The 24,240-nt window shown below is 35.4% G+C and overlaps 1 protein-coding gene across 6 annotated transcripts in view; it reads right to left on the bottom strand.

Moving 5' to 3' along the window:
- The window catches only part of LOC103973858 (cation-chloride cotransporter 1), a 28,017-nt gene extending 4,051 nt beyond the window's left edge, over positions 1-23,966 (bottom strand). The window contains exons 1-12 of one of the 6 annotated variants that reach the window (XM_009388526.3): positions 23,765-23,966; positions 21,880-22,054; positions 20,137-20,286; positions 19,685-19,763; positions 11,079-11,170; positions 8,105-8,219; positions 7,485-7,585; positions 4,999-5,060; positions 2,232-2,483; positions 1,952-2,066; positions 1,481-1,675; positions 162-562 (exon numbers count right to left, since the gene is read on the bottom strand). In XM_009388526.3, the coding sequence (XP_009386801.1) occupies positions 162-562; positions 1,481-1,675; positions 1,952-2,066; positions 2,232-2,483; positions 4,999-5,060; positions 7,485-7,585; positions 8,105-8,219; positions 11,079-11,170; positions 19,685-19,763; positions 20,137-20,286; positions 21,880-22,022 (1,705 nt within the window). In that variant the 5' untranslated portion in view covers positions 22,023-22,054; positions 23,765-23,966. Of the gene's footprint in view, positions 1-161; positions 563-1,480; positions 1,676-1,951; positions 2,067-2,231; positions 2,484-3,491; positions 3,622-4,998; positions 5,061-7,484; positions 7,586-8,104; positions 8,220-11,078; positions 11,171-19,684; positions 19,764-20,136; positions 20,287-21,879; positions 22,055-23,764 lie in introns of those variants that run through there. The other 5 variants (XM_009388527.3, XM_065156170.1, XM_018821605.2 and 2 more) reach the window with 5 other exon arrangements.
- Between the last annotated feature and the right edge of the window lie 274 nt (positions 23,967-24,240).

Raw genomic sequence — 24,240 nt, 5'->3', positions numbered from 1 at the left:
GCCTACTTCTTTCTGTACACTATAACTTGATCTAACATAGCTACTTCCATTATGCTACAGTTGGCATAGCTTATACAAGTTTATTCCTGGGACACGTATCAACATCTAGCTCGCCAGATGGTAGAGATGATAAAGAAATATCCCGAACTTATGTAACATACCAATGCACATCAATGCTCCAAGAAGTGAGAGGCTCCAGTGATGAAACTTCCATCTAGGGCGCCAGCTAGGAGCATCAAGCAGGTCAAGAAGGAAGCAAGACAAATTAACTCCCGCATAACATAGAAGGAAGAACATAGTTATAGTAGGTGTGATCAGATCCAGGTTCCCAATCACAACACAGCAAATACAAATAAAGGCTGTAAAGAGCGTTGCCAAATGAGGTTCTCCCCCTTCTGTGACCTTGAAATAATTAAGAACAGGGAGAATGTCATCATTTGCTATTGCTGCAAGCAGGCGTGGGGCACCTGTCAAACTCTGAAGCGCTGCACCTAAAGTGGAGAGAACAATCCCAACATATATAATTGCTGGAAGGGGCCAAGCAATCTCTGCAGTCAGAAGCCTGCACAAAGTTCCATATTAGAAATTCAAGCAAAGAAATAAGACACAAGTAACTTCAAACAGATATATGCTTTTAACTTCAAAGGTTAGAGAGCCAATGGCATATTAGCATTAGCCAAAACCATAATGTTAAATTGGTATGCAACAAAAACCAACTAAAATATAAGATTTCAGAGAAGAAAGCCAAAATCCTATGATCCATTGAATACAAGGTGGTCCATGATCAAATGTGCGCAACTACAACAATACTCATTTAGAGGGTATATTCGTTACTACTTTGAGTAGTTTGACGATTGAGAATCATTTTTTTTGTAGAGATTCAATTGGATTAATAATTTAGTTAATAAGACAAGTGTTGAGAGTTCTAGATGTTTTTCCTTATAAGAAAAAGATCTTCTCCCATATGTTTAACTAACGATCTTAACCTAATAAAATGCTAAAAAGGTTTTTGGCATGGAAAGAATTGTTGATAAATTTATGATAAAATTAATCACAAATACATCAATATTTCTCTTGTTTCTCTCTATTTATGTAATGCTTTAGTTCATCAACAGTCAGTAGAACAGCATATACCTACCAATCATCAGAATATTCTACAATAGCTGTTTCTCCCAACAGCAAATCTATATTTATAATTAGGTACATCATAATGACTTATATCATATATGCATCATATATAAGATCCTAACCATCACCCTGGCATTCCATGTAAGTTATCGTTCCAATCCTGATCCATCACCAATCTAATGCTCTGAAAAAAAATTAGCAGGGTGAAATGGTGGTGGTGCCAAACTAAGGTTCACATAAATTTCAGATCAAATGAAAAGTGGATACACAGGCAAAAGACCACAGAACTTCATAGTTTTTGTGTCAAATATTGTCATTCAAGACCAAAACAGCACTAGGAAAAATGTGGTACCGGTTTGTCAGTAGCTCTTCTCTAGTGGCCAATGATCCAAAGAGTAATACTGATATCAAATATAAAAAGGAGGTGGTAAGTGTTGCAGCCAATGTTCCAACTGGTATAGAACGCTGTGTATCCTTCAACGATGCAGATCGATTTGAGCCAGCCATAATTCCTGTTACAGCTGGAAAAAATAGGCCTACCAATGCACTACAAAAAGGATAGAGAATTTCAGAATGCCTATACGAAAAAAGTTAAAACTATAATATATATCAAGGAATTAGAAGGCGTCATAGTTACATGCCAAGATGTATATCAACATTTGTTACAGTCACATTTCCCCAAAGTAAACAAAATCAACTAGTAAATCTAATATCTAACATTTTAAAATTGAATAAATTATGGCGTCACCTGATTTAACATTCACTAATAAAACCTCTGAAAACTTAGAAAAAAACCGAACATATATATGCAGTAAAGGCTTACTTGAAGCTCCAATAGACAGGTCCATCTGGTTCAGGTATTCCAGCATTTGTAGTACGCTGATAAGCAGAACTCCAATTGTCTTTCAATGTTTGTGATCTTAACCCTGTTATGCCACCTGTGCCCAATTCCAAAGAGAGCAACATAGGCATGAGATACCATAAAAGAATTGCAAGTTCATGTACATCACTTCATGCAAAGTGAAGTCTGAAAAAGACTGAACTTTGAAGTAGTAACTAAGATAACCATATGCATAAAGAAGTATTTAATAAAGGGATCTTACTTGAAGCATTACTCCTTGGAGCTGTGAAGGTTCCAACAAATATGCAGAAAAGTGAAAAAAGGACAGGAATCAAGAAAGCCGGTGCTACCCTATTTATAATCTTGACACCACCAAATACGATGAAGCAGAGAAGTATAACCACAATAACTCCATAAACTTGCAGGTCATGCAAGCTTGGAGTAGATACAGTTGTTACTACCTCAGATATTGTGCCATTAGCTGCAGTGGTATTGCTGACGACTGTCACAGACTCTGAAAAAAAAAGAGGGGACAATCCAAAAAACAATTTAACAAGACTATGCAGACAATTAAGTATATTTATCAATGATTTTCAAGTACATAACATAATTCAAGATCCTAGTTAAATATTAAAACATGACTAAAAACCCAATCAAAGCATCTCTTGAATTGTTATTGGAGCTTCTCATAGTTCACGAAAACTGATCCATAAAAAAACACTCTCAATCCCTTTTCTTCACTAAATGCACTTCCCCAAGCAATATTGTTTTATTATAAAAAGAAGCAATTTCATGTGCACCCTCTAAATGTCAAAACATCTTTATCAATGACATTCAAGGAAATATCTGTTTTGAAAACCAAAAAAAGTTCAAAATACCATCAAATATGCCCATGCATTAGCTTCCTTCAAATGACTTGGTTAGCTATGATCAGGTTGTGAGTTAGATCAAGGATCCACATGAAGTGGCTATTGGCACATGCCATGCTAATGCTATGCCAAGTGCCTATATAGGCCTGCTGCTGACACAAAATAGAACCCAGAACAAAGGAGAAACAATAGATAACCAGAGAAAGAAATATATATACCTCAAACAGAGGGGCATCACTATTAAAAAAGTTCAGCCCAATACACAAGTATCCATCAAATCAGGGCTTGACATTAATTCTAGAAACCCAAAAAAAAAATCAAAAGACCTTTGGATAAGGCAAACATGGTGTGTTCCGCAGGGGGTTATTAAAACAAATAGCATGTTGGCACAACATGTTCAAATTTACACAAGTTAAAATTACCACCTTGGCAATCCATTTAAGCCACCATTTAAGCCTTTGACTTCTGACCAGCACATGTAGTATACATGTGTCTAAGGCAAACATGGCAAGGTCCGCAGGGGGTTATTATACATGTAGGATACATGTGTAGTATACATTTTGTCTGAGGCAAACATGGTAAGGTCTGCAGGGGGTTATTAACACAAATAGAATGTTGGCACAGGATGTTCAAGTTTACACAGTTGAAATTACCTCCTTGGCAATCCTTTATATGCCACCATTTAAGCCTTTGACATCTGACCAACACATGTAGCATACAGGTGATTAATCTCTGATAGCTTGTCATCTGGGCTTGGCCAATCTTGATCCTAGCATGTGCTAACTTGAATGGTCTCATCATGTTGGAAAAGGAAGATAGAGAAAAAAGCAAGAGAAAGAAAGAAGGTAAGCATTAGATTGGTGGACATCAAGAGCAGTGAAGAAAAAAAGCAGAGGTGGTAGGAAATGCGAGAGGGAGAATAAGTGAGGACAACTATTGAGCAAATGGCTCATAATCAATTAGATACAAATGAATGGGAGATGTGAATGATTCTTAGCGAAACTTATCATGTGTATTGGTAATCATTGTATTTAAAACATGAAGATACAATTATTTAAGGTGGTAGACAGAAAAATTTTTTTTTAAACAAATGACCTCTATATTATTTATATCTAAATGTTTTGACAATCATTGTGGGTGCCCAAGCCAAAACACGCTCTAGAAGCTAGGCACCTACCCAACACCAAATCATAGAGGGCCCCAAGGGCTTCAGATTACTTGGCTGCCTATTAAACTTCATGATGGCATAGCTACACTTCTTGCCAGCATTTCATAGTTGCCACATTTCAAAATCTGTGATTATTCAGGAAAAACTGACACATTGTGGATCTTGACTAAGCAAGGATATGTAAAGCATGAGGAGCAAGAGCTCCCAAAAGATTGCTTATTGGAGATTTATAAATTAGTTCCAAAGAGCAAAGAGCTAACAATGATATTATTAAACATCAGATATGCTAACAGCTGAAAAAAATCCAATAAATTACTCATTGAAAATGTCAAGGACAGTCATGTGGATGGCAAAAACAGAGTACCTTCTTGTGCTAACTAAGAGCCCACAAATTTGAAAATTGATATCCCTAAAAGGTTTTATGCTTAGTGATCCTTTACTTTGTGATACCTTCAGTTATAGCCAGCTGAAAGTCTAATTGACTTTCCATCTATACTAGTTTCTGCATAAATTCTGTTGGAATAGTGTATAATTCTATCACTTCCAATATATGACAGTAATTCATTAAAGGTGAGTTTGGTATTTTAAAGCTGATTGTATTTAGAAGATGCTCTTATGCTAATCTAAAATCAAATATACATATATTATTTAAAATTTAGCAATCAAGTATCAGAAAGAAAAAAAAAATCACATATCTTGCATGTTTTGGCCATTACCTTAGTTACACTACCTTCCAAAATTGTTGACATCCTACTAAATGTCAAATAAGTACATTTTCATATTCAAAACCATTGTTTCTTACTATGTAACTGCCATTTTTCTATGAATTCTCCATGACAAACTTATCAGATAATCTGGTTAGATTAGCATCTAACCAGTCAACTCCCATATCCAATATGGTGATCTGTGGTATGAGCACTGAATTTCTATACTACAAGCTTTTTTCAAAGCAAAAGCTTAATCCAATTTCCACAACCATCATAGTGGTTTACCTCTAAAGAATCCAGCACCTGGCACAGCACCCAAGAAGGTCTCCACAGCTCCCAAAACATACCTGAAACAATAACAAAGTTAAAATAACTAGATTCCAGAACTAGGAAACTAAGTTACCATAATTAAACAATCTAAAAACACTACTTGCATCAAATATCCAAACTTAAAGGCAATATGTATGCGTTGGTTACTCATTAAAAAAGAAAACTAAGGAGAGCTTAGGCCTAGTTGTTCTCATGGCACCTATAAGTTGAATTTGTTCATCTCTCCTCAATGTATGTAGTTCATATTCTTTAAAGATTTCTTATTGGTCTTCATCTTAATCACAGAAACTGCCACTTACAACTTGCCAGCAACATAATCTTTTTTTTTTAATATCATATTCATAAATGTCAGATTCAGAATCCTATTCTCAGCAGTATTAACTTTCTGTGATGTTTTCTTTCTAATTGTCCTATTTGGCTCCTTAAAACATAAATAGTCTGATAATTTCCTTGACAAATCTTCCTTTTTTACTTTAAGCATCCTTCTCTTATTTAATGTGACACTCTCTTTTTATCTCTTCTTGAATAGTGCACTCCAGTAATTGAAAAGTTCTAAATTTTGGCATTTCTTGAGAATCTATTATTTATGTTTCATTTGTTAATTACAATTTGAGAGTAATCTTTGAACCACATTAAGATTGCTCCTCTTAGCAAGTGCAAGCTATCACCAACAGAGATAACATAGCTGAACTATAGATACTGTTAAAGGAGAAGAAAGATAACAACTTGAATTAAGCCACAAGGCCTTATAATCACTCATGTATGTAAGACTTGTCAAAGAGAAGTTTCTGTTTTCGATACAACTTATACTAATTAGATGACTCATACATGGGTCAAGAAGTAATGGTGTATCCAACTCTATAAGGAGAAGTTCAACTTAATACTACTTGGAATAGTAGAGGACGGATACATTCCCAACCCACTTGTTATAAAATTTAAAAGGAGGAAGCAGAAAAGGCTCCTCACCCACTTGTACTGGTAATAGAATATGATTCGATTTCTTTTTGATAGATTTTTTTTGTTACTATTGTTTCATTAAAATTTTACATTAGTATTTTACTATTTTGTAAAAGTATGGCATTATTTTTTGTTACTCGTACTGGTAATAGTTTAAGGTCTCCAGAGTCCTACTATGTAATAAAGGTATGAAATTTATTTTTTTATTAGGATTTGTATTGGACAGTCTAAAGTTTTTATTTTTGGTGGAACTTTTAAAGATGATAAAACTTCCAAAATCAGAACTTTTTCTCCCATAACTCACATATATTAGTGATTATATGCCTTGAAGGCAGAGAAGAAAGATATTTAAACTTTAATCTCTTAGAGGTTCCTCTCTCCCTGAAAAAAGTGAAACTCCAGGCAAGAAGGGCAACACCTAGCTCAAAGCTATCATCTGACCGTTTTTTATATGTTCATTTCTGACAATGACATATCTCAATTCTTGATATTCCTACATTTTTCATAAGCTTAATATCATGATTTTTAGGCATCAGCTGCTTCATGGACCTCTATCATTAACTTCCTTTACAACTCAGACATCTACATAGACTCCCCAAGCAATTATTCTTTTAATTCTCAGAAAGCAAGAAAATATGCATGCATATTTCACCATGAATTTGTAAGGCATATGTACCAAGGCATGTAAGCTGACAACAGCTTCACGCACAGTATGTGCCAGTAAATAATATCTAAGCACCATAATTGCTTATGAAACACATGGAAAAAATGTGTAATAGAACAGATCAATGTGTGCATGTGGCTCCTTGATCTTGTACCTTTCCATTTTAGCTTTCAATAATATAAGATTCCAGAATTAATTCATCTTAATATCCAAAACAAAGGCATTAATCAATTTACTATGTCAATTAGCACAGCGAGTTCATTCTCATTTCACTTGGTGCACATTTAAAAGGAAAAAAGGTTAACTCTAATTTCATGTCAATATCATTAAAAAAATTTCATTAGTTTAATTTAAGGACAAATATAAGCCAAGAAACCGTCAGCCCAAATTTAAGTAGAACTGTCAAGGCAATCCATTTCTGAATGGCACCAAGTTCCCACCCTAGGTAAGTTTGCCGAACTAATAAAAATGAACAAGAGGGCTGTCTGCCATTGCAGGTTAAGCTCTCATCTATGGGGAACCAGGAGTTCAAACTTATGTTTAGACTTTGTTAAAGTCAACATGAATGGAAAATAATGTTTTATTCGTTCTGATCTCTAAGTAATCTATGTCAAATAATCAAATGACAAGCTTTCCACCATAAATAGTCTTATTTGCAACATGTTGATACCCATTTGAACTAAAGCATCAATTCTTGCAAAAAGGGGCACAAGTCACTCAGATGTTGTCATCTAAGACATGATTGGGCAGACAGATCTGAAAGTGCAAAACAAAAGACAGAAATACAGAAATATAAGAAGTTAACCCAAGGCAGACTTACATAGCACCAGCAACTGCGTTACCAAGGAAGAAGCATAATCCAATACTCACTCCAACTTCTGGACCCAGAGCCCGACCGATTAGATAATATGGGCCACCACCCTGAATGATCATAGTAAATGAGAAGAAAATCTAATCCAAAATTGATATGCTAGAAAGGTAACAAGGATAATTTTGATCAGCAGATACTATAAATTACAAAAAAATAAGCCCATAAAGAAGATGCAACTGATTATCTAAGGAATAGCATATTCTGTTAGATGTTTAAGTTGGTATTCATGATTCGGCAAGTTATCAAGACCAGATTAATTTGACAGTTCCCAACCTTGATTAACTGTCAAAAGTTGTTCAACTTGGTGTACAATTTGTTATAACCAGACAAGAAGAATCTCTAAGCACCCAAAAAAGAGGTTTAGCTATATTATTAGACTTTTCCCAACTGTTACTTTCATGCATCATGGAAAATGCCCATTCCAGATAATACCAGGTCTACAAACTCTCCAAGCCACAGCAATATGTAATAAACCTAAATCCGAAACTAAAGAACCACAGATCTTTAAAACAAGACAAATAAACATTTCTCAACCAACAAAATTCATAAACAATGAAGATAAAGTTTACCTTCATTGCCCCATTTGTTGCAATTGCACTTAATGATATACCCGTTAAAAAAGTGCAACATCCGCAGAATGCAACCAGTAAAAATGCCTCACCAATGCCAGCCATACCCACAATCCTACAGAAACAATAACCAAATATTGTCAGCTTACTAAGTTCAAATGCAAATGAAGAGAATGAAAATGTTAAAACTGAATGCTAGAATTATGCTAATTATCAACTTATAATCAATATTACTTAAAAATTTATGATAGTGATAACAGATATATAGTCAACAACATAATATGTTTAGTCAGAGGTGTATATTAAAATCATTGGCATGTAAGTAAGGAAAAATGAATAATAATCCACTCAAAACTGAGCTCAATGCTCAAAGGGCACAACTTCCACATTGTCACAGGAGGCAGCCTATTCAGGTAGGAAGTCAATGCCTACATTTTAGCGAACACCATCTAGGCATCAGGTCAGGTGATCCGACAAGCAGCTAGATGGGGTTTGAGTGGCCACCTAAATCCTTAAAGTACACCTTTTCCCCTTTACCATAATTATTACATAAGTAAAGAGTAATATAATTTCATCCAAAAAATACTATCATGATAATGAATGTATTCTTTGCTCAATTACACATGCTTTCAAAACATAATGTATGAATTAATAGAATTATTAATTCCATTTCTGATTGGTTCTACTCAAATTTATGTTAGTACTTTAATTGCTCTCACAAACCTAGGACTATGATAAGAATACTCACATGACCTATACAAAATACTTAATGCAAGACGACTAGTATGATAAGAATACTCAAATTTATGTTAGTATGTTTTACTAACTTACAGATTATCAGAAGTATTGACATTATTTTTAGCCTTTAAGCCACAGTAAAGTTGCTCCTCCTTTTGCAACCCAGGTGACCAAAACTTGAATCACGAAAAGAACCTTACTGCTTGCAAGGTAACGCTACATATAGTGATCCTCCTCAAACCAACAATGGCACAAGCCTCATGCTCTAGGCAGCCCATCCATATAGAACTTTATGTATCTTTTATGGCAATGTTTCTGTGCACCCACCTGCATACCATTGGCAGGACACTCATGCAGTGCACTAACCTTTTCTATACCAAATCTATATAATTCTCAAGGAAATTTTTTATGCATTATCATGTGCACCCTGGCCTCCTGCCTATGCATTTAAAGGGTTAAGGCCTACTAATTACACTTAGTAATTCAAACTGAGAAGAGAATAAGGTGCTAACAAACAAAGTCTCCATTATTTGATGAGATTTACAGAAAGGGGACTTAATACTAACTGCAGACAATGATGACCCGGCCTCCTGTCTATGCATTTAAAGGGTTAAGGCCTACGAATTACACTCAGTAATTCAAATTGAGAAAAGAATAAGGTGTTAAAAAACAAAATCTCCATTATTTGATGAGATTTACAGAAAGGGGACTTAATACTAACTGCAGACAATGATATGATGCTATGTTGCTCAAACTTGGATACAGCGTCATGTACGGAAATGATCATAGCATCTGACATGGTCATCCTATTAACTAAAGATAGAGGGATACAGTAGAAAAAGAATCAATTTAAAATAAGATATAGGGATAAGAGACCAAATCAAAAAATATTAAAATATTATATAACATATTTCAATTATAATATTAAAATGATCTAAAGTTAACAAAAACATAACTAAACATAACTTTTCTTTCCTTCCTTTTCTTTTTTCTCTCTTCTCTGTTCTATTCTTATTTTTCTTCTTCTTTTTATCCTATCTTTATTTTCCTCCTTTGATCAATGGATGGCCAAGATGCTGTAGGCTGATTTTCTGTAAGGCCTTGGAATAGATTAGATGTTACTGAATCTTAAGTTCCATCATCTGTGACATCACCTCTGTCTCTCTCTCTCTCTCTCTCTCTCTCTCTTGCTTTTTGTGAGTGCACACGTGCATTCAACAGTGTACAGTAGCATGTTGGCTATGAGAACATCAATGGTAATAACTGCAGAGAAACTATGGCAGCAGCAAAGGAGGGTCAACCATCTCCTCCTACTCATCCACCAATTTCCATTCTTTGCTGACAAAGGATCAGCAAGAATCTGCTGATATTGACTTAAGTTTGATAACTCTAGCTGATTTTTGGCCAAGTTGGGTCAATTCCCAGCTGAGTCTCAGTTCAATTGTTTCCAGTCAAATCTGAGTCAAAGAGCATACCAGCACTAGTAGCATGTTACATCAACATTGATTTCAAGGGCATAGATGCCAAATCTGAGCATCATATATGTAATGTATCAGAAAATTGATGAAGTCATAAGTAACATCTTAACAAATGGAAACAGAAAACAAGGTATTCCCACCAAGACACCACAAAATGAAATTTATCAAAATTTAAATAGTATATTGTGTAACAGGTAAAGAGGCTTCATCAAGTAGCCTCAGCACAATGATTGCACTTCATACTTAATAACAGCAGATTTTGTCATGTATGGTAGCCATTTCTTTTCAACTGCAATGGATAATAATTGGTCTTGGTTTCAATAACATGTAATATTATTGCTATAATAAAAAATACTCTTTACTTGTGAGTTGTGCCTATGCTCAGTGAAGTTCATTTTGCCCACTATTTGTTAAAAAACCAAGTAAATCAACACAAGAGGTAAAATATGAGTGTCCGCTACACTTCATCATTGTATCATAAAGATAGGAAATTTTTGAGATCATCTGATCATTGTTGCCTCAAGTCTCTCCATCACAATTGTATCTTAGCCAAAGGGGAGACCAGTATAAGGAAATAATCATCAAATTAGCAAGATAAAATCACTCCAATACTTAAATTGACAAGTTATATTCTAGAAGAACCCTTAATGTCAATGTTGTGATCATTTACTTACGAGAAGCTTCATGAAAAAAAAAACCTACAGCGTTCATGCTAAAATCAACATTCGACAGGGAAGTGAAAGTATAATGCACTTCACCAGGAAAAACGGATATAGTATATGATTCCCAAGATGTTCTGCAAACAAGGTATAAACACACCCATCATAGTCCCCAACTTGGGGCCAGCAACCTGCAGAACAGAATTAAGTCCAACTAATATGCTAAACATAAATATATTTGAAGTTATGTGCAACTACAGTAATCATCTTAAGATTTGGCACAAAAAGATTATTGTACTGCAGAAACATAACAATAGAAGGGCAAAAGGACAAGGACAAGCTACTAATAGGAGACTTCATATAGTTTAAGTACAAGGTATGCAATACCGTACCATACCGGTGTTTCGAGGTTGGCTCGGTATGGTACGGTACCAGCATACCGAGCGGTACACCAGTGTGTACCGAGCGGTACACCAGGGTGTACTGAACAATTTTATATATTTTCTTCTTTACTGTAGCACTATAGCACGTTCCGTCCGGTACCGGTCAGTCCGCGTACCGGCATGCTATCGGACCGGTAGGTACCACCCATACCTAGCACATACATAGTTATTGATTAGAACAATATGCTTTGACACTATAAATAAGTGTCGAGCTTGGCTACATACATAGTTAAAAAATACTATGGCCTTCTTCATTCCAAGGTTTTAACTTTTAAGTACAAACTGGACCAGTATATACAGATTGGTATATATGATCCAATCAAGTACCAATACTGTAACAAATGTGTTCACATATGGATATATACCATTTACTTATTTTCTTAATTATTTTATTCAATAGTAGGAGTCTTGTATATTCACCTTTTTATATACCTAGCAGTATAGGTCAGGATACCTCCTGACATTGAACTGGTTTCTAAATCTTTGCTCCATACCAAATTCTACTATCTCAATTCTAATGTATTAGTGTATCCATAACTTGTCAAAAAAGTATCCAGCATGCATAAGCATGCTAGTGCATATTGCATAGTATAATGCTTAGTTAGCAGTAAACAGAAAATAAAAAACACAATACATTAACTTAATGAATCTAGTTCACATTTAGACATCCAGCATTGTGTAATATCTAACAGCAGAACTTTTATTTCATGTAAAATTGAAAAAAAAAAAAAAGAAGGCTTTGTAGCTGTTGAAATATTAACATGGACATTGAATGAAAAGTAATTGACTTAAACTGGTTAATGGATCATATTTGTCAATCATTCCTTTGATAGGCTTCTAATGATGTTGCTGCAAATAATAGATACTTTCTCACAACATTTAACCCAGGTTACCTTTAACCTTTTCCTCCTCTTCCATAATTATTGGAAACCCTAAAAGCTCCTTAAGCAAGAAACCTCAGAACTTCCATGTTACATGGCCAATTAGTCATAACCATAATTGATTGCTTCCTTCATTTATTGGTCTTTGAATAAACTAAAACCTACACCTCTTAATATGGTGCTTACTCATGTGTCCTTCCTATTCACCACACATCAACCTGAACATGCTTTGTGCGTGAGTAGAAATTTCTCCAGGCTTGCAATGCTTTTCTAGTTCATCCTGCTCTACTTTCATTAGACTATTTGTGACCAGAAAATTAAATATTGGTACCAATACAATGCTGGAATGTGGTTGGACCAGCATGTGATGGTTGTTATGGTGTTGAAATATACCCAAAGATTATATAATGTCATAATTTGGCTAAAATTAACACCATCATACCAATACCCAGTCAGACCAGTATGTACCAGGTGAAATGACAACACACAAATTTCAATTTAGATATTGCTTGTTCAAAGACCAAACAAAGACCAAAACCTAAAAACATATTTGCAATGAAGTAAGGCCATGGTAAAAAAATGGTGCACGAGGATCCCACCAGGTATAGGATGGGTCTGTCAATATAGGCAACCTTATCCATACATGTAGAAAGACTATTACCGTGAGAACCTAGATACAAGTGAAAGAAGTTTGCTTTATTGTATTGATCAAAATCCTCCAGTTACCATTTCATTATGCAGAACTTGTAACCATTTCCTGCGAAGCTCCTAGCATTGTTCTTAGATCTGAATCAATCATGTTTTGTCATTACACTATGTTAATGATAAAAACAATTTTGTTTTCTTACAGCTGTTTGTACTTCTTGCAGCTTCCATATCTATTATACAATAATGAATAATGTTCTCAATTTTTTTGTCTGGATGCAATTTACTAGCTTCTGATCCGTAATGTTCTTTCATTATGTAAATCAAGGTATGCAATACCGTACCGTACCGGTGTTTCGAGGTTGGCTCGATACGGTACGGTACCATGTACCGAGCAGTACGCTAGGGCGTACTGAGCGGCACACCTAATTTAGGTGTAAAACTCTCCGAAAATACCTGAAAATAAAAAAAAAGAAGTTAGGATAGAATTTTTAAGTTAGAAATAAATATAGTAATAGCATAAGTTTAGCAAAATCAATGTAAATTAAGTAAGAATAGTATCACATATCTTTTTCGAGCTTTGAAGAATATTTTGTGCAAGGTTCGTATTTCAGTCCATTATGAATTGTCCTTATGTAAACATACCTGTTGATTAGAAAGTTCTTCCTTTTAATCTTCCCAAATTAGCCTTGATTCAATTCACAAATCGTTGTTTTGTAGAGTTTAGGAGTGCACAAATATGAGAAAAAAAGAGTTTGAAATAGTTTAAGAGAGTATGAGAATGTAATGAAGTGAAATAGGGAAGAAGAAGGATTTAAATACTATGAGAAAGGGCTCCAACGGTCAATTTGACCGTTGGAGCACTGTATCATTGTTACCGAGCGGTTTTAAATATTTCTTCCTCTTACTGGAGCACTGTAGCATGTTCCGTCCGGTAGCGGACGGTCCGTGTACCGGTATACCATCGAACCGGTACGTACCGCCCGTATCGGGTGGTACTATTCGAAATTGCATACCTTGATGTAAATTGCATAAGCTAATATGTTGTAATCATGCTCTACCAAGGTATGCAATTTCTAATGGTACCGTCCGGTACGGGCGATACATACCGATCCGACGACATACCTGTACACAGACTACCCACTATCGGGTGGAATGTTTAAAAGCGTCCCGTATCGGACGATACGGGATAATATCGGGCGGTAACGGTCGAAATTTCGACCGTTACCGCCTGGCACAGCTCGGTAACAGTCGAAATCGACCGTTACTGCTCGATAACAGTGCTATAGTGCTCCAACGGTTAAATTGACCGTTGGAGCCCTTTCTCATAGTATACCTTATTCTCCTCTATTTCACTCCATTACATTCTTATACTCTTTTAAACTATCTCAAACTCTTTTTTTCTCACATTTGTGCTCTCTTAAACTCTACAAAACAATGATTGAATTGAATGGAGGTTAATTTGGAAAGATTAAGAGGAAGAACTTTCTAATCAAGAGGTATGCATTCTCTCTCTTTAATTAAAGAGTAATTAAGAGCTTTAATATTATGATTAGTGTGTTTAATATTGATTAATTCAAAATTAGATACTTAATAGGTCAAATATTTATATTTAATATATATTAAATATTAAAAAATATTTATGATAATAAAATAAGTTTAATTAGATTTTATTAAAGTTATTGAATGCTGCGATTAGTGATTTTAATGATGATTTAATCGAAATTTATTCGATTTTATATCAATTCAATGTGTTTAATACCTATTAGGGTATTTGCCATGTTTATAGTATTGAAAGAGAAGTAATTAGTGATAAATTAACTAAGTTAATCATGTAATTAGTGTATCTAATGATGATTTCATCATAATTTGAACTATATTGGATCAAAATTATATATTTAATACTTTTTTTATGTGTTTGACATATATATGATGGTAAAATAAGTTTAATTAGGTTTTATTAAAGTTATTTAATGCTACGATTAGTCATCTTAATAATGATTTAATCAAAATTTGATTAATTTTATATCAACTTAATGTCTTTAATACCTATTAGGGTGTTTGACATTTTTATAATATTGAAAGAGAAGTAATTAATGAGTAATTAACTATGTTAATTAGATGATTAATGTATCTAATGATGATTTTATCATAATTTGAACCAGATCAAAATTATGTATTTAATGCTTCTTTTATGTATGTAACATATTTATGATGATAAAATATAATTAGTTATGTTTTAATAAAATTATTTAATACTGCGATTAGTGATTTTTTTATCGATATTTGATCAATTCAATATGTTTATATTTTATAGTTTATTTGATTTAAATTTGGTAAGATCATGACACCAAAGGAACCGCCACATGATGATGCATGGGTTCATGCCCGCAAGATAGATGGGAACTGTCATCATTGGCAATGTATTTATTGTGACTACATTGGCAAGGGTGGAGGAATAACTTAGGTGAAAATTGATCTGGTTGGCGGGTATCCTGATGTTGCAAAATGCAAGAACATTCCGACGGAGATCCGTAAATTATTTCAAAACAAGTTACAATAAGCAAAGGAAGATACATTAAAAAAGAAAGCAAGCGTTGAAGAAGAATATTATAAGGCTACACAGGAACTAGTTTATGATCAATATGAGAGTTGCGACGATCAAGTCGACCCGGATCTCACAATTGGGATTCGTGAATCATTGGAGCATCAGTATACGGTCGATGAAGCAATGAGACATCGACGACCTGACTCACAATTGGAGCATGGCAGTGGTAGTGGAATCCAGAGGTTGGCCAACATGAGGCAGCCAACTGCTCCTTCTCAGTTAGGTCGAACTAGTAGTATGAGGTATAGTGGACTCCGTGGTTTTATGAGAGGTCTTGGCAGGAGGTCCGCACCAGATATTGTTGATATTGATCCACAAGCTTATCCCCCACAAACAGCGAAACAAATACGGATTGACGATGCATACAAAAAAAAAAAGAAGGGATATTAGGAAGGCAATCTTAAAATGGTTCAACTTCCATAGGATTCCAGTCAACACAACCCAAAGTCCATATTATCAGAGCATGGTCTCTTCTATTCAAAAGTTTGGCACGGGGATCCAACCTCCAACATCAAAAGAGATTTACGGCGTGTACTTAAATGAGGAGGTAGCAGAACTAAAGGATTTGATCAAATCCTTCAAGAGGCAATGGGACGAATATGGGGTGACACTGATGTGTAACAGTTGGACAGGACCAACAAGAATGAGTATCATTAACTTTCTTGTTTATTGCAATAGAAAAGTGGTGTTTTATAAGTTCGTTAATGCTTCTGAAAAGATCCAAGATGCAAACTACATTGAGAGCTTGATGGACACTTTAGTAGAGGAGATTAGACCACAGTATGTTGTCCAAATAATAATAACCGACAATAGAGTGAATTTCAAGAAGGCCAGTTTGTAATTGATGGAAAAAAAATATTATTTTAGACTCCATGTGCAGCTCATTACATAGATCTAATGCTGAAGGATATTGGTGAGCTAGATGCAGTCAAGAATTGTGTAGCTCGAGCACAATCAATTACAAAGTTTATATATAATCATCATTTAGTCCATGCTTTAATGCAAAAGTATGTAAACGGTGAGATACTCCGACCTGGAATTACTCGATTTGCTATCAATTTTATTGCATTAAAGTCATTACAACAAAAAAAACATAGCTTGAAGGCAATGGTCACCTCACAAGAGTGGTCTGATTCTATATATTCGAGATTGAGCGATAGAAAGAAGATAGAAAAGTCCATTCTTTCCTCTAGATTTTAGGAGACTACAGTAGAAATCATAAAAGGTATGGAACCACTTTATATTGTCCTTTGTAAGGTCGATATGGACAAGCGTCCACAGATGTCGTATCTTAAATATATGTTGATTTCAGCAAGAGAGAAGGTCAGGAAAGCATTCAAAGATGATTTTAAGGCCGACCAATACGTACGGATCATTGATCGTCGGATTGAAGTTCATATGGATCAAGATATCCATAATACAGGTAAATTCATATTCATAATAATTTAATTTATTATTTTTTAAATAATAAAAAATCATACTAACAAAATTATGTCTTGTAGCGTATTATCTAAACCCGACAATTCAATATCGATATACTCTCGGAATACAAAATAATTTACTAACAACACTACGAAATGTTATATATCGACTCTTGTCAAACACTACTGATGCAGTCGATGCTCCTATGGAGGGTCGATTATTTCGAGAAACAGTTGGTTCATTCTCCGACGTTGTAGCTGTATCGTGTCGTTACACTATAGATCCTGGTGAGGAAAAGTTACACATATTGATTATCAATTATATTTAATGTTAATTATTTATTATACTAATAAAATCTTATTTATATCTTTTTGCAGTCGAGTGGTGGCTACAATTTAGAGGGGATGTACCACATTTAAGGAAGGTTGTCGTTCATGTATTTTCACAAACGACAACATCTAGTGGTTGTGGACGTAATTGGTCAACGTTTGCATTGATTCACACGAAGGTCCGCAACAAACTCTCCTACAAACGATTAGAGAAACTAGTATATGTCCATTATAGCATACAACATGCTGAGCTAGATAAGGAGATAGAGGAACCATATATTGATCCCATTGACCTCCAATTCTACACCGAAGATTCAGAGCCGATGTTAGATTGGGTTGAAGCAGCAGAGAACCAAGAGGATCCTCTACTTGATGAGGTGGGAGATCCTCAGCGTCTTTCACATTTTATCACCGAGGCAATAGAAGAAAAAGAAGCACAACCCCAACAGGTGGGAAATCCCCCTCGATCACAACGTGGTAGGAGTCCAACAACATCGAGTCAAACTGCTCGAGGAACTACAGACACCCAACGATCACAATCGTCCGCCCAACGTGCAAAGGCAAAGGGGAAGGCAGTAGCATCAGTTGCATCGTTGGAAAGAATCGAGTCGGGTGACGAGACACCTTCACAATCACATTCAGCAACTCGCTCGGTCCAGAGACATGATAGCAGCACGGACAACAGTGCCTCGACGGATGATGGCGGTGATGTCGGACAGTCGTTGGTCTCGTCTACACAACTTGAGGGTGGTGCATGGACCGAGGAGCAATATTTTACACATGCCACCCAAAATTCAGATCATGGAACTCGACAAGGTACTGGTCAAGTTTATGCGTGGAAAGGGAAGGGGAAGGCAGTGGAAGAATTTGAGCAAATATGACAGAGCCTACATGATGTAGACATAGAAAGAAGCTCATCGTATTCACACTCATCGTATTATGGAGAATCATACGGGTAAAAGTAGTATGGTGATAGTTGGTCATCCTTCTCTGAGCAACAGTATGATACAGAGCAGTAGATCAATAGCGAAAGTAGAAGCTCTAACATTCACCAATATATGCCTCGAGAGCTGCCTCGGACAAATGTGATTTATGACGATCAGCCTACGATCAACACCGCATTGATGCATCAATAGCATACGGTATATCAATACATTATATCATGGGATCAATTTCATGATTGGGTCCAACAAACATATCATATTGATATGCAGATGTATAGGATCGAGGACCCCGATCCACCACCCGTGGAGGCCCATCGTTCGTTTTGGTGGTAGAATCAACAATCAAGTATATCTACATATGTGATTATTTAATTCATTTAAATTTTAGAGTTTATATTGTAATAAAATAGTCTAACAATTCAAATGATTTTTCTGTAGATATTTCAATATTTACATAAAGACAATCCGTAATGGACTGTCCGAAAAAGATATGTGATATTATTCTTACCTAATTTACATTGATTTTGCTAAACTTATACTATTACTATATTTATTTCTAACTTAAAAATCCTATCATAACTTTGTTTTTATTTTCAGGTATTTTCAGAGGGTTTTACACCTAAATTAGGTGTACCGCTCGATACACGGTACCGTACCGTACCGAGCCAACCTCGAAACACCGGTACGGTACGGTATTTCAATCCTTGCTCTACCATTCTCCTCATAAATTATGTGCTTTGTTAATACAAATTGAATAATGTGGAGCACAAGTCCAGATCAACTTTTAAGTGAGGGTAGGGCACATAAAAGCATCCCAAGTAACCAACAAATGCATTGTGAAACTGTTCTAGTCTATCTAGCAAGGACATTCAATGTCTTCTGAACAGGCAACATTCTTGGGTAATTAACTTACCATGACAAAAAGAATAAGACGAAAAACAGAGAATAAAATATGACAAAAGATAGGAGAAAAGATAAACAGGGAGCAGTGAGCAAAAAAAGGAGAAACAGAAAGCAGTTAGCCTCTTTTAAAATCAGCCTTGCAATAAAAGTTTATTCTTTTTCCATCTCAAGATTGGAAGCAAGATAATGATCATCATCAAATTAGGTCCTTTTAGGCAAAGGAGCAAAGAGACAATCTTATTTCATTAAGATCATGAAATTAGTAGAAAGAAAGAGAAACAAAAGAAAAGAGGATAAAAAAATATATAAAAAGTTTTCCAACCTCTGGTTCACAAAACAAACAGAAAGAGATAAACTATATAAGGTTAGGAAACCTCCTTCCCAATCAGTCAGTAAATCCACCAACAGGTGATATATTTCATGCGCGAATTTAGAAAAATATAATATAACTTGTGCAAGAAAACCTACAAACTTTTTCAACAAACAAAAGCAAATACAAAGTAGCTGTAAGCAAAAGGTAGCAAATGTACCTTTGGGCCCCCAAGAGTAATGGATACATCCTCACCATCTCTGGGACTTGACGGTGTTGGAATTTGTTCCCCTGTCATACTGTAATGACTTAATCAATTAAAAAATTAAAGAAAACAAATATCCATATACCTAATGACTAACCCAAGGTGTAAAATTGCACATTATACCAATGATATTATACTAGTCAAACAGGGTAGTGGTACACCAGTATCATGGAATACCATCCATATACCAGATTTGAACTATTTCTTAATATCTTTTGGGTCTTTTTTGGTAAAATACTGATACGTGCAGATCCAACCAAAAATTTAAACCTTGACTCAAACCAAAATACCAAACATGCAACTATTGTTATGAACTTTTTATGAGCATGAATGCTTACATCAACCGGAGAAAAAAAAAAACTGAATGCAAATATTAAAGAAAGAAAGATGGCGACAGTATCACGTACCTTTTGAGTCCCAATTTGTTCACAAGAGAATCAAAACCAAATAGTTCCAACTTTGATTCCCTCTGGGAGTTGTTGGATCCATCATGACCATGGGAAGGTCCCTCCGTTGCATTAGGACCATTCTCTGATTGTGATGACATCCTAATATTCCTAAAATAAATATGAATAAAATTTATTACTTTGTTAGCAATCCACAGGCAAAATATTGTAACAAAAAAGTAGTTGTAGAAAAATAAACAATAAAAGAACAAAATATATTAGAGAATACAAAAAACAAAAATATTGTAGAATATATATTCTCTAGAATATCCACAACACAAAATTTAAGGCTAATATGTCTGAAATAGTAAGCGAAAAGACTGTGTTTGACCAAAGCAAGATCTAAGACAAGCAATACTAATTACCATGGTTTACCTTACCGATCTGTACCAATGTACGGACCAGCTGCCAGTATGGTACATAACGAGCTGTACCGAGTAATATCAAGCATACCAACACATAGTACATGAAGGCGTACCGATGTACCGGTCCCCTTTCGGACCGGTATGTACCGCCCATACCGAGCAGTATGTCACGGTATGATGAACCTTGCTAATAACTAACTTGAGACAAGGAATATAAACTTCAGAGAGATACACATAACGCACAAATAACCATGAACTCATCAGAAACGTACCCTATTACTTCTGAAAAGATCTCAATTGCATTCACTTAATTCGTAGAAACAGGAGATTAAGAAGGCCAGTCACATATCACTATACAAGTTATAAGCTAAGCCTAATGGAGCTTTATATTGAGGTTTCACGAAAAATAAAGAATTCTGTTCTAATTGGATGCCAACCTAGTCTTGACCTTACTGATCATATTCATCTTCGAGCATAAATGCAGCCTGCAGATGTTGATAGTATGGGCAGAACCCAGAGAGTCAGCAGCTCAGATTCAGCTAAAAATTTGACAAATTGATATCTTATGCGTTAACAAAAATGAAACTAAATCACTGTTAAAATGTATATGAGAATTTACTCCGATCATTTGAGTTAGGCTCAACTAAGCTTGTCTCAAGAGACTAATCTATTGCAACAAATAAATTATCTATTAAGGTGCAGAGCTAAAGCATAACCAGCACAAAACATAATATCTGAAAAACATGGATTAATTCTACTGTCATCCTTTTTGTGCCTTGCCAAAAAGAGAATTAGTTTTCAAGAACCTTGAGAAGTGAAACTGCAGAAGAATTTGATCAATAGGGGAAGCCAGTTCATCAAGCACTTTTGAGCAATCTAGAGTATGCTGTTGATAAAATAATAATTAATGGATCCATATATGCACTCCCATCGTGACAGACTGAAGATAATCATCTCCAGGAACATTATATATGTAGCATTATCATTAAAATTTTCTTAGTATAAAATTGTTACGAGGTTTCAGTTAATGAAGATAGTTGCAGCTGACATGCATTGCGCTTATCCTATTGCATCAAAATGACCATAAATCTTGCTGCTCCCATAATAACATGCAATTGATTGTGCTTTAATCATAAGTAGGTAAGAACTGATAAAATAGAACACTTTAAGCTAAAATTTCTTTAAAGAAAAAAAGAAAGGTTAAGTTTGCAGATCAAGTATACTCTGGATAAAAATGAGAATAAAACATAACCAACTGAAACAAAATATCTTGCAAAGTAATTCCTACAAGATAAAAGTTGCATGAATAATTACTAAAAAGTTCAAATAAGGAAATCACTTTAGTTGTATCTCTGTAAGAGGACCAGAATCCATGGAAGTCATTTGGACAACAGGTGGATCATGGGAAACCACCGGTCTGTACTGCCGTCCACTACGTGAAGTAATTTCCTCATCTGCACTCTCAATTTCACCATTCTCCATGATCAACTATCTGATTGACAGTTTAGCAACACCTGTAGCACATCAACAGAATTAGGAATAGAAACCTACTCATACATATGAAACTGATAGACAAAGAGAGAGGATGGTTGCAAGAGTGGGGAAGGAAAATAAAGCTTGCCCTGTTGAAAGTTCAATTGAGGTTTAGGCGGGGGCCTGGCTGCCGATGCCTCAACTAAGGCATTCACCTAGGGGATGCCGTGTCTCGCCTAGGGCCTCTCGATGCACTCTAGTCTCACCTAACCTCGTCAGTTCACTTTAGCAAATGCCCAAGTGTCTCTATTACCCATTTTTTCTAGTTAGCAGTTATTATTCTTTATTCTTTATTTTTCTTTTTTTGTCTTTTCCCTTTCTTCTGCTCCTGTCACTCAATGTGGTTACCTGCCACACTTTTTTTTTTATATCCAGGAAGCCACCTTTCACAAACTCACATTCCAAAGAGTTCTATTATTTATTTAGCAGGAGTGATGTCAAGGGACTCTGGGTTTGTTTAATGAAATTGAATTATTATTTTAGTTATATTCAATATTTTATTAAACTTGATTCTGACATATTGATTAGGTGTACTTGAATCGAGTTATAGTTAATTAAGTTGGACCATTATAAATTAATTAATTACATGCTTCCTTATTGGCCATTTCTGGTGGAACTTCATTTCAGAAGGTCACTTCCTTTGAAACAACAGCTGTTCGATGTCCATAAAAGTAATAACTAGATAGGCAACCAAAGACCAAATGTTTAGCAAGTGTGCACCGAATCATATCTCCCTTGACATGAACAATAGTTGTCATGGAAATGAAGGAAATAGGAGTAATACAAAGTTTTCGATCATGTCATACTTTTGCTTTTTCAATGAAATATTGACATCAATATCGACCACAAAAAGGTATTATTTGCAATCTTAATTACTGATAACCTCGACTATACGTTGGAATGGACCTCCTCTTACATCATTTATTAAATATATTTTTATCTCTATTCTATTATTCTAAATATCCCAATCTTGTGCATATGTCACACTTGCATGATTGATTATACTTCATTAACTCAACTTCCCTATAACCATTATCTTCTATCTATCAACCATAATCATCAAAAAATCTTCAGGAGATTTCTTGATTGAGAATCAAATCTTTGAAAATACAAACAGCTATCTAAAGGTGAACAAGCAAAATTATGGAATCATTACACAGAATAAATCCATGAAGCATGGACCGAAACATTTTAGATTTACAAGAAATACACAGGAGGTACAAAAGAATATCACCTCGATCAGTGGAATTTTAACAAGGATATCCTAGAGAGGGTATTCTTCACAAATTAAATAATTATTTCATAGATCTCTTCTATCAGATATCCAATAACTTGTCATTTGTGTTATGTGTTTACTACATCACCCATGCGTTAGATGTTATCAACGTTTGTTAAATTTCCTTCATGAGACGCATGGAATTCTCATCAGCATCCTACTTTGAACAGCTCCGTGTTCGTGCATATTTTCGACAATGGTCGATAGATCTTACATCCTTCAGGCTTGAGTCAAGATCGGATCATAAATCATCCGATCCGGGTTGGTTTCCGCAGCCGACAACATGAGATTTCTTTTATACACAAGAAAGGAGGAAAGAAAGAAATGAGGATCACGTGGTATCTTCATTTATTTCATTGCGGAAGAAGAAGAACCAAGAGAGAAAGAAAGAATCGAGAGGAGAAAGAAGACTCACAGTAGGAACCACCGGAAGATCGCTGCCGATCCTCCCTCGGCCTTTGAATTCCTCGCCGTATCTACGCTCCGACTAGCAGGCACGCCTGCCTTCCGGCTTCTTCCCCGTCGTTGAGATTCCACGAGCCCCAGCGCTGCTGCCTCCCGCTTCGTCGGCGACAAGGACGGAGCCCCTTGGCGTGGAATTGGAATTATAGAGATACATAACCGCATCATTAAAAGACTCCCTCAACGACGCGATCTTGATCTGATCTTGACCTGACTTGTGGGTCGGCCATGTCATGTCGGGTTCGAGCGAACGACGTCGGATGCGAGGGTCTCTTAATTGTGGCGGCTCTCTTAATTGGAGATTGAGCTCCAGTTAATAATTCTATTATTAAATAGGCCAAGTTTGACCCTTCCTCCATATTTGACGCGTTGACCAGATTAATAATAAAGCTAATAACAAACCACTTCTTTGCGAATTAAATAATTAGA

This window comes from Musa acuminata, chromosome BXJ3-6 (genome assembly GCF_036884655.1).
Source record: "Musa acuminata AAA Group cultivar baxijiao chromosome BXJ3-6, Cavendish_Baxijiao_AAA, whole genome shotgun sequence".
Classification (NCBI taxonomy): domain Eukaryota; kingdom Viridiplantae; phylum Streptophyta; class Magnoliopsida; order Zingiberales; family Musaceae; genus Musa; species Musa acuminata.
This window is presented reverse-complemented; position numbering and strand designations above follow the sequence as displayed.